General features: G+C 46.9%; 1 protein-coding gene across 1 annotated transcript; it reads left to right on the top strand.

Annotated features, from left to right (window-relative positions):
• Positions 1-2,427: 2,427 nt before the first annotated feature.
• Positions 2,428-10,683, top strand: LOC137159308 (zinc finger protein RFP-like). Its single transcript, XM_067557461.1, has 7 exons — positions 2,428-2,847; positions 4,352-4,447; positions 6,197-6,427; positions 6,748-6,770; positions 7,518-7,633; positions 9,328-9,399; positions 10,157-10,683. Exons 1-7 carry the CDS (start codon positions 2,431-2,433, stop codon positions 10,681-10,683), a joined length of 1,482 nt encoding a protein of 493 aa, XP_067413562.1. The 5' UTR covers positions 2,428-2,430.
• Positions 10,684-11,469: the final 786 nt, after the last annotated feature.

The raw sequence follows: 11,469 nt of genomic DNA on the forward strand, positions 1-11,469 counted from the left end.
GCTTATCTTTTTATATGCTGATAGAGTTCCCTTCCCCCCCAACCAGAGTTCTATAGGCCCATAGACCTGCCCTGCCCCTGACTACAGCTCTGTATGCCGACAGAGTCCCCTTTCACCTTCTTCTTCTTCTTGAGAGCCTTAATTATACCTGCAGGGTGCCCCCACCTCGGTACCACCCCTTCCAATATATGGTCATTTTCTGTTTGGGAGGGGGCTAGACCTGGGGGCTTTAGTACAGCCATTTTGTATGGCTGGGAGGGGCAGTGAGCGAGGTTAGATCTTGGCCATGGTCACTTTATGGCCCTATGTTTATGTTTCTTTTTAACACCCCCTTCACCTTCCTCGCTTCCCAGCCGGTTCCTTGGCCTTCTCTGGCATCTGTCTTGAAAAGGAGTCAGAGCTTTTCCTCATTTGTGCATTCGTACATCACTCCCCCACTGCGCCTTGAAACATTTTAACGACATCCCTTGTCTTTTCCACAGAAATAAAGAAAACCCGTTTGGTTGCAGGTAGGGAAAAGAAACACACGAGGTCTTTGTTCTCTGCTAACGTGTATCTCAAAAGCTTTAGCTTTCAGGCCGGCACGCAGGCCCCAAAACAGGCACAATTTACCATCTCAGGCAAACACCCAGGCCAAAATACTTATACAAACCTCAATGACAAACGAGATTGGAGCAGGGAGCAGTCTGTCAGCGCTGGTCTCTCGTCTCCACACCAGGCGCGCTGGCTACCCGCCCTGCCCCTGGACTATACAAGCTCTGCTCCCCTAGCCCAGCTCATGTAGCTGTCCGTGCTGGGCCACCAGGTTCCTCTGGTTATTTGTAGGACTGAATTAACCCATCACTGGACCCCCAAGTAAAACCCTCTCAAGTCCCCTCTGCCAGAAGGGCTCCCCGCTGCCCCTCTCCTGGCCAGAGTGACATTACAAACTGTTGCTTGCACAATTTACTACTGGTCGTGGTTACTGATATCTAACAATTGGCTGCCTTTGCCTTTCCCGAGCCCATAGTCCAGAGGTAGCATTCCCATCACAATTTGCTACCTGTCACCTTTCCCCATCCCCTGGTCCAGGGATAGCAAGTTGTGATACATAGGGATGTGCTTGTCACAGTGTGGTACCTCTACCTTTCCCCATCTCCTGGTCCAGGGGTAGCACATTGGGATGGTAGGGATTGACCTATCACAGTTGTCCTACCTATACCTTTCCTCCTGCTGTAGTTGAAGGACAGCAAATTATGACAGATGACAATCTGCTATTGGTGTGAAATTTCTATTTTCAATTTGGACACAAATAAAGAAAGTCCTTTTGTGAGTTGGAAAAGCATTCTACAGCGTTGAACTTCAGCTTTCTAACCAATCAGACTGCGTACATGAATTTAAAGAAAAAGTGTTAACATTTTGGTTTGAGAAAGAAATGCTGCGGCAACACAAGGAAGTATAATATGCAGCTGATAATGTGAGTTGGCTACTTTAGTGCAAATTTCCTTCTATTCCCTGGCAGCGGAAGGTTGCTAACAGATTTCTTTCAGAAGGACGATGTAGTTGCTTCTTTTTTTGCTGGGAAAAGTATCGCTTAATTCTTTTGTTTTATTTTAATCATTCGTCAATCTTTGTCTTTATGCAGAGCCATAGAAATGAAATACCCTCGTGACAAAGTTAAAAGACGAGAAGATAGAAATAAATTTTATTCTCCAAATTTTCTCATCTGACTCTACAGTGTCCATATAATTAAACAAAGTAAAATAGGAGCATTCAGCTGTGGTTAGCACACGCTCCTAGGAGCAATGTCTACACTGCAATTTCATGAAATGTAATAAAATTTACTGCAATTGAATGAAATTTAATAAAAATTCCATTTGTATTTTTTGTACTGAATCAGAATGGGAAGAAAAATCTTCCTGGAACACTAAATAAAAATTAATAATTTGGGGGGAAATGAAATGATTCGTTTCAATAAAATTATAGTTATATTCTGATTTTGAATTTTTCATTTTATATTATAATTGATCAAAGATATTTCAAACAAAAAGCCAAAGGGGAACATTTTAACCTTTAAAAAAAAAATCATCACAGTGAACACATTCTCATGGAAAGTTTTGATTTCAACAAAATGGCATTTTCGGACAGAAAAATTGTTCCATTAGAAATTTTTTTGATCAACTCTAATTTTTACGAGTGACTAAACAACAGGACAGGTTGCAGGTATCTGCAGCATTTGGGAAGAGTTAGTGTCAATTTGCAGTCATCACACTTCATTCAAAAGTTTTCACAATCCACAAAAAACAAAAAACATCAGACCCCACCCAGAAAGGACACACCCAATGACTGTGCAAAGTTTCAGCCCAGGCAAAAATTCTGAGAAGAGAAGAGAGTGAAACTAAAAACTCCATTTCCTCTCTCTCCTCTCCTCTCTTTTCTGCACAAGCGGCCATGGCTGTTGCGAATCCAGCAACAACTCTCCAGGATGAAGCGACCTGTCCCATCTGTCTGGAGTATTTTAATGATCCGGTGTCTCTAGACTGTGATCACGATTTCTGCAGAGCCTGCATCACCCAGAACTGGGGTGGATTAGATGCAGACATCTCCTGCCCTCAATGCGGAGAGACCTGTCACCAGAGGAACCTCAAACCGAACAGGAAGCTCAAAAGTATGGTGGAAGCAGCCAGAGAGCTCAGCTTGCAGTCAGGGAGGGAACCAGAAACAGAAAGACTGTGTGAGAAACACAGGGAGCCTCTAAAACTGTTCTGCAAAGAGGACGAAATCCCCATCTGCCTGGTGTGTGACAGAGCCAAGGAGCACAGAGATCACACAGCCGTTCCTGCAGAGGAAGTGGTTGAAGAATTCAAGGTATGACCGAGCATTATTTATATACCCAGAGCCTTGGGAAACTCACCTTCCCCAGCATTCGGCTTTTCATTAGCCCCAGGCAGCCACGTGCTGAGCCTCCTCTCGGGATTTCAGGCCTATGTAGGTTTCTCAGCAACTCCTCCAAAGGCTCATGCAGGTAAAGTGTGGCCCTCCATAAATGTCCTAACGCTTACATGCTGGAGTGAGGGGGGAAGAAACCCTCCTCTCCCATACACTGTGTCCAGGGCAGTGAAGGACCCTTTCTCTGCCCCTGCCCACTTCCACCACCTCCCAACAATATAAACACCATGTCTGAACTCCTCCTCTGCTTGGGATAATCCCTTTTGTGAGCAGGCTACAGTCTAAATAGACAAGATAGACCAAGGATGAGAGGGGAAACTGAGGCACAGAAAGGGAACTTGACTTACCCAGTATCACTCAGCAGGTCACTGGCAGGGCTGGGAATAAAACCCAGGGCTAATAAGCCTCCTATCAGTGTTCTGACCACTAGACCATGCTGCCTCCCCACAAGCACTGAAAAATAATTGAGCAAGGCCGTTTGGAGGGAATGGTGCTTTGAGAAACTGCCCAGGCCCAGCAGGAGATGGTGCTTCCCACAGGGATTCTGAACTCCTGTGTTGCTCCATGAGGGGTTAAACTCAGATGCCGGCCTGCACTAGAGGAGATCACTGGGCTAAACGCTGTGTGGACCCTCAGCACCTTGACTACATGCACAAAAGAGCTCCAGACAGCGCAGGTCCATGCCCAATACCACTGGGATTAGACTGGGTTGCAGGAAAACTAACCCTGGGCGGTGCTGAGCTGTGTCAGTCTGAAGAACAAGCCAAAGTGGTTCCATTCTCCTTAGGCTGCTCTCCATAGCGTGGCATTTTGAAATCTCTAGGACCTCCTGCTTCCGGGAGCTTTGATGGGAGCTGGGGAATAGCTACCCAGGCAGCATTGCCACTGGAAGGGTCCAGGACAGTACGAGGGCGAATGCCAAACATTCCTGCCAAAAAACAACATGTCTAACGGGGCTTGTCCTATTGCTCAGCCCAGCTCTGTCCAACTGGTGCAATCCCCAGAAGTTCAGGGCTGAATTTCAGCACGAGTTGGGCTCCTTGGAAAATCCCAGCCCATATTCTGAGCCCTGGTGGCACCTGGGATTTGTCTCTCTTTGTTGGTTAAACCTTCTCAAAAACAGGATATTTCACATGGCGAAAGAAAAATCCCAGGATCTGACCTCAGTGTCATGTTGGTGTAGATCAGTGGAGAAACCAGGTAAAAGAATTTCAAGAAGCCTGAAAATAAAACACTCCCAGTGTCCATTAATATGACTCCACTTCCTTTGTATATCTGATATCATGAACCCACTGGATTTTCTAGTCATCGGTAGTGTTTGTTTGTGTTGGAAAAGATCCCGCCGCCTCTCCCCCCCCCCATCCGTGACTTTCATTCCTAAAAATAAATCTAACACCACTCAAGTCATTTTCTGTTTCTTCAGGAAAAGATTCAGGCCCATTTGAAGAAACTGAGGGAAGAGAGAGAAAAACTCGTGAAATTTCAAGTGAGCAGCGAGAAGAGAAGCCAGGAAAATCTGGTAGGTGATCATCATTGTTAACCTGCATTTGTAACGAGCCAGATGGAGGGTCGGGTGGGTCGTTCTCGATCAGAGCAATACGGAGAGGCATGGACAATCTAGAGGCCCAAATATCTTTTATCTCAATCAGTTGGGGGTGCAGCAGAAATCAATGAAGTGGGGAATAATCAAAAGTAAATCAAAATTGGTTGTTTTAGCAGGAATTACTAGTTAGACTTACACCATGAAGGTTTTCAATTATTTTCATTTGCGGATCCCTTTGGAAATTTCGAATGGAGGTGCAGACCCCTTTGGCAATCTAGTGTCTGTATATATTGTTGAATATGCGCAGTTAGTTTTCAGTCTAAGACTATGTCTACACTTGCCGCAAAATTCGGTAGCAGTGAATGGGAGATACGCAGGCTACATAGAGTAGCTTGCGTATCTCTCCTCGACTTCCTAACTTCCACTTAATACGGTGTCTTCATTTCGCTGCGCTGATGGGAAATGCCCTCCCATCGACGCAGCGTTACTCTTTTTGATGGAGGTGGATTCTCTTCTTCAAGTGAAATGTTTAATTTTGACAAAATCTAAATGTTTTGTTTCAGTTTGGACCTTTTCTTTTAAAAAAATATACAATTATATTAAAAAACAAGGACATTTTCTAACAAAAAGTCATTTAAAATTTAAAATCCTGGAAAAAAAATTAAAAAAGGAAATGTTTTTGTAGGAGAGTAAAGAATTAAAAGCCAGACAAGTGGTCAGGCCTAAATTACAGGGAACGGGGTCATGGCAAGGGCAAATCTTGTTTCTTTTAATTGGTATGAATTTTAGTTTGAGTCTGTTATCTTTTCCTTCTTTTCCTCCCTTTCTGGCCATCTGTGCTGGAAATAAGGCTACTAAAATCATTATCATCACTTCTAAGTAAGGCCTTGGTGGGAAAGAAGCATTATCTTCCTTCTCCCCCTGGCATGCCTTTACTTAGTTTACTTTATGTTAGTCTAAAATTTATAGGTTTTAAGGTGATGGGCCTGCCCTCTGTATGGTAATCCTGTAAACAACAAACAGGGGTGGGTATAATTATATTCATTATGTAGTTGTTAATATTCATTTTATAGGTGTCAATGTAACCAAATAAGGGTCTATGGGGAGTGGCTGGGAATGTATACATTTACATACTGTTATGGATAAAAGGATTGTAAAGTAACCCCCTCTTTGCTCACTCACAGCGTTGAGGTGGAACGAGCAGGCAATAAAGGGTACCGTGTCCCCAATCCACCCCCGGGACAACCTGTTTGATTATTTCTAACAGTTTTGAATTTTCATCTATTTATTTTTGGAACAGAACAACTGGGTGACGTTGGCAGGAAGTCATGAAACGTTTCAGAGTTGACAAATCTGCACTTTCCCTGGAAAAAATTTTAGCGCAGAAAATGTCACCCAGCTTTAGTGTTTAGTTCTGCCTCCTATTGCTTTTGATCTTCATCTTCAAGGCCATGGAGAATACACCATTCAAACCACGTCAGATATGGAAATATTCCCTTCTGAGATTCTGAGGACAACGGTGTGAAATTCTAAGGCCAAGGGGCCAAGGGAAAGGGTGTGAGAAAATCCTCTCTCTAGTAACCACAGAGTATTGATCAGTGGCAGATGATGAATTTGCAAAGACATTCTCCTCCTCCACACTCAACACTCCATGAAAGGACCCCAGACTCCATCCATGTCCCTAACCAGCCCTTTCCCTATTTTTTTTAATATTTTCTTTTACAGAGAAAGACACAAACCGAGAGGCAAAAAATCGTGTCTGAATTTCAGCAACTGCAGCAGTTCCTGAAGGAACAAGAGAAACTCCTGCTGGCCCAGCTTCTAAAGCTGGACAACGAGATTCTGAAGATACAAACTGAAAATATCAACAAACTCTCTGCGGAGATGTCCCATCTCACTGAGCTGATCAGTGACATAGAGGGGAAGTATCAGAAGCCAGCAAGTGAATTCCTGCAGGTGAGACTGAGTTAGAAACACTTCATATCCAGCACAGGGACAGGAGAGATCCTAAAACATGGGCACGGGAGTCCCATCCATGGTCATGGTCACAGAGATCTCAGTGCAACTCAGTGTGTGATTTCTGACATGAGATTTATTATTGTTCTTTGCAAACTCACAGACACATTGATATTAGAGATGGAAAAGTCCCATTAGCTCAGGGAATCCATGGCCCTGGGACCGGGACATGGCCTCTTTTCCCCATATTTGCTAAATCCCTTCTTTTGAATTGAAGTGTATGTCAGCTGGGACTAATGTTCCTTTTCTCTCTCCTCTAGGATATCAGAAGCACCTTGAGCAGGTACGTGGCTCTCTCTCACTCCCCCTAATACTTCGCAATGCTGAGAAAGAGCTTGGAGATGATGTTAGCATCACATCTCTCCAGGGCTCTGCACCAAAATGGGTGGGGAAAGTCACATTGTGGATAAAATTCTCCCTGATAAACTTCAACTTCATCCTGAGGTTCTCACTCTTTTATAGAACACTCTGGAATTATCCATTCAGTGTAAAGACTGATCTAAAGTATTTTCTAGAGATGTCAAATCCCAGGGCGACAGGCTGCCTCATGATTGTGGAGATGGAATATGGGCCTTTCTCTGCTGGGGCGCTGGTTACCATTCAGCCCAGGGCAGCAGTGATCGAGTCTTTCCCCCCTGAGGACTGTTTGGAGACCTGGGTGGAATAAGCTGCAGACAGGGAAGTTGGTGCATTAGTTTAGTTCCTAGTGGACAGATTTCTACAACAATTAACATGGGAACCTTCTGTCCATCAGTAGAGCCCTGCAAACCCATGGATATCTGCTAGATGTCCCTGTGCAGGGCTCTGTCCATCACAGCATAGAGGCCAAGGAGGAAATTGGACAGAGAGAGACTCAATTCCCCTTTTATCCCCAGAGCTGATCTCTACAGGCCAGGGTTGAAGAATATGAATGGGTCCTTTGGGGGAGAAGGTTGCACAGCCATGGCCTGTATTGCTCCTTCTCGGGGGCTGGGAGAAGTAAAAAGAGTCACTAAGTGAAATATAACCATGTGAAATTGTTTGTGTCCAGGTGTGAGAAGGGGAAGTTCCAGCAGCCAGAGGAGATTTCTCCAGAACTGGAAAAGGGACTCAGTGATTTCTCCCAGAAAACGGTTGCTCTAATAGAGACTCTGAGGAAGTTCAAAGGTACTGAGAAGGGATCTAGGATGGAAAATTGGGATAAGCCTCTGAGGGGTGGTCTACAGTACAGAGTGTTGTCGAGGGGGAGCGGGCTAGGGGGGTGGGAGTGAGAAACCGGGGTAGCTGGACTCCACTGCCCTGGGGCGAGGAGTCCTGGGTGGCTTCCCCCAGCTGCAGGGAGGGAGGGGAGGTGTCCCTGGCGACTTCCCCTGGCTCTAGCTGGGGAGTGGGGTAGCCCACCAGGAGCTTCTGGGGTAGCTGGTCCCCCAGCAGGCACCTGCCAGGGGACCTGAGAGACCAGCATCTCAGTTCCTGCACTGCCCCTCTTAGATCGGTGGAAATGCTCCTGATGAGGCCTGACACTGTGGCAGGAGAATGGCTCTGGCCAGTTGATTCATATCTAGATTACGCCTCAATTTCTACAGTGATAAAATGATTTTATTAGTATTCACATTTCTGCCTCTGGAGGACGAGGGCCCCGTCGTGCTGCTCTCTGTAAAGATGCTAAATAAACAGACCCAACAGCTTACAAGTCAAGCTCTGATTTTCCAAACTCGTAACATTCTGTTAATGGCAAAGGGACCAAAGTGGGTAAAGTTACTTTTATGCCAAAGTCTTTGCATGATCTGGGTCTAGGACTCTAGGTTATGACAAAATGGAGTAAGTGATGAGACAAACCAAATGGAGTCTGTAAGGAGGGAGGAAAAAGTACATCACTTATAGATTCTATGGCCTGGGATGGTTGTGCGGCTTCATGGATGCTGATTCCATTGATGGGAGATGCCTGAATGAGAAAGGAAACACATTCAGAGGGGTAGCCGTGTTAGTCTGTATACAGCAAAAACAACGACTCCTGTAGCACTTCAAAGACTAACAAATTTAATTTCTGCAGGCATAAGCTTTTGTGGGCTGCAACCTACTTCATCAGATGCAAGACATAGAAATCAGATAGGGGGTATATATATACATCCACGGGGAAGAAGCAGCAATGGGGAGGGTAGGTGTTAGCAAAGTCCATTCAGTTAGAGTAGCTGAGGCCTATTCACAACCGTTGATTGGAAGGTGAGAATGTGTGAACAGTGACAATTACTTCTTGTAATGAGAGAACCATGCCACGTCCCTGTTCAGACCCAGTCTGGTTGTGTCAAGTTTGCAGATGAGTTCCAGCTCTGCAGTTTCTTGCTGAAGTCTGTTTTTGAAGGTTTGTTGTAGAAGTATGGCAACTTTCAAGTCAGCTACAGAGTGTTCTGGGAGATTGAAGTGCTCTCCGACTGGTCTATGGATGTGACCATTTTTTATGTCTGATTTGTGTCCATTTATTCTATAGCGCAGTGACAGTCCGGTTTGGCCAATGTACATGGCAGAGGGGCATTGCTGACACATGATGGCATATATCACATTAGTAGATGTGCAGGTGAATTAGCTCCTTATGGTGTGGCTGATGTGGTTAGGACGTGTGATGCTGTCACTAGAGTCGATGTGTGAGCAGAGCTGGCAACGGGGTTTGTTGCAGGGATAGGTTCCTGGGTTAGTGTTTTTGTTGTGTGGTTAAATACCTAGTGTGTCTCTGGGCCTCTCTGTCTGTTTCTCTGTCATAATTAAAACACAGTTAACTCATATATATATATATATATAAGTGGGAATGCTGTTATAAATATGAAACCCTGAAATTTCATCTCTTTTATCCTTTCCCCCTCCAGACACTCTGCCGTCTGCGCTGGAGACAAAAAGAGGGGAATCCCTAGGATCACTCAGACAAGGAGCGATTGCAGGTGAAGATTAATTTTAAATTATCAGAAAGTTCCGATGAAAACATTTTTATGATGTTGATAAAATTAAAAACCAACCGACACCAGCCAAGACACACAGAGCCCAAAAAATAAACACATGAAATGCTACGGGGATCCTAGCTGAAGTCACACAAACAATCTTAACACCAAGCTCAGTGCTGCCTTCGTGCCCACGCTGATGAATAGAAATACTCGCACTGAGCAGCCCCACAACAGAGCTCTCGGCCCTGAGGGCTGACACATCCCTCTCCTTTACCCCGGTGCAGGGGGGTCTCCCCATCGCTCTTCTCCAACATCCTCCCTTTCCTCTGGGCAGGGCTGGGCTCTCCCACTGGAGCTGCTCACTGCTTCCTGGATTGAGGAGATGCTCTTCCTCTGATGCTGGCCTCCCTCCCCCTTCTCTCTAGGCTGGGGCTGGGACTACCCCACCCAATGCTACCCCTGCTCGCTGCTCTTCATTGGCTTCTGTCCCCTTCCTTGCTGTGTCTCTGCCGCTGGGAATGGAGCAGCCCCAGCAGGGGGAGGAGGGAGCTGAAGCCTCTGAAAGCAAATGAGAAACAGGCTGAGAAACTTTAATGACAGCTCAGCTCTGCTTAGCCTCAGGTGCCCAGGGCAGAGGCAGCTCCCTGGGATCCAGGCATGTCCCAGCCAGAGCAGGGCAGCTGGGGAGTGTGAGAAATGATCCCAGCCTCCCCCAGGGCTAAGCTCTGCCCCTAACGCTCTGATTCTCTCTCCCCAGCGAATGTGACTCTGGATCCAGACACGGCTCATCCCCTGCTCATCCTGTCTGAGGATGGGAAAAGTGTGAGCTGGGCAGACACACGGCAGGATCTGCCCAACAACCCTGAGAGATTTGACATTATGCCCTGGGTGCTGGGCTGTGAGGGATTCACCTCGGGGAGACACTGCTGGGAGGTGGATGTGGGGGATGGGCAACACTGGGCTGTGGGGGTGGCCAGAGAGTCTGTGAGAAGGAAGGGACGGATCAGCCTTAGCCCTGAGGGGGGGATCTGGGCTGTGCAGCGGTGGCAGGATCAGTTCCAGGCTCTCACCTCCCCTGAGACCCCTCTACCCCCGCACCGGGTCCCCAGCAGGATCCGGGTGTGGCTGGACTGTGACCAGGGGCAGGTGACATTTTTCGATGCTGGTAACCAGGCCCCGATCTTCACTTTCCCGCCAGCCTCTGTCCCTGGGGAGAGAATCTGCCCCTGGCTCTGGGTGTGGCCAGGATCCCGGTACGACTGTGTCACTGAGACACAGCACTGACTGGCCACATGGTGCTGATCTTCCTTGTTTCCAGCTGGGAACTTATATTCAAAGCTACTAAAGTGTATGAAATAGATTGTTCACATTTCTTCCACCTATCAGCAATTGTTGTAGTGGTCACAGGGGTGTTAATGGGAGGGGAGCTGCTCCAAGGGACAATCTCTCTCCGATGGGGTCTGAACTGTGAATACGTTGGACTCTCTTCCCCTTGCTGTCAGTGCTGAAGATTTATTTTCTGTCTGCTCCTTATTTAAATAGCTAACACAGGGAGCCTCAGGGCATGGGGGTAGCTAAATGTCCACTCAAGGGCCAGTTAACATTACACAGCTGCAACACCGCAGCCGATGGGATGCAATGGCAGCACCATTGAACCAGTTTCTCTGCTGGTGCAGTGAGGGTGGTTCCACTGACTTCAGTGGAGCCAAGTCCATTGATAATGCCTGAAGATGTGGCCAGTTACAGAGCAGCCTGTGTAACTACCTGCGTCCCCGATAGCATCTTCCTTCCCACTGTGGTCAACTTCCTTTTCCTGGTTCCAGGAGGCTGCTCTCCCACCCACGCCTCCTCAATCTAGCCCCAGAGCCCCTCCTGCAGGTGAAATGGATGGGTGGCCTGAGCCTTGCAGACTGGAGTTCTCTGTTTATCCTGTACCTTGGATGCTGCAGGAGCCCCGGTGCTGGCTGCCCCCTGCCCAGTGCCAGGACTTTGCTAGAAGTGGGGACCCTGCCCGGGGAACAGAAGTTGTAGCCGGCCAAGAACAGGCATCAGAGGGAGCCAGGGTCTAAA

The sequence above is a fragment of the Emydura macquarii genome, unplaced genomic scaffold (genome assembly GCF_026122565.2).
Source record: "Emydura macquarii macquarii isolate MOO-44397 ecotype Brisbane River unplaced genomic scaffold, CSIRO-AGI_Emac_v2 contig_1850, whole genome shotgun sequence".
In the NCBI taxonomy this organism is placed as follows: domain Eukaryota; kingdom Metazoa; phylum Chordata; order Testudines; family Chelidae; genus Emydura; species Emydura macquarii.

Coding starts and splice junctions, on each gene's coding strand:
- LOC137159308 (XM_067557461.1), top strand. CDS start 2,431: ATGGCTGTTGCGAATCCAGCAACAACTCTCCAGGATGAAGCGACCTGT. Junction 4,448..6,196: donor AGAGAAGCCAGGAAAATCTG/GTAGGTGATCAT, acceptor TTTCTTTTACAG/AGAAAGACACAAACCGAGAG. Junction 6,428..6,747: donor CAGCAAGTGAATTCCTGCAG/GTGAGACTGAGT, acceptor TCTCTCCTCTAG/GATATCAGAAGCACCTTGAG.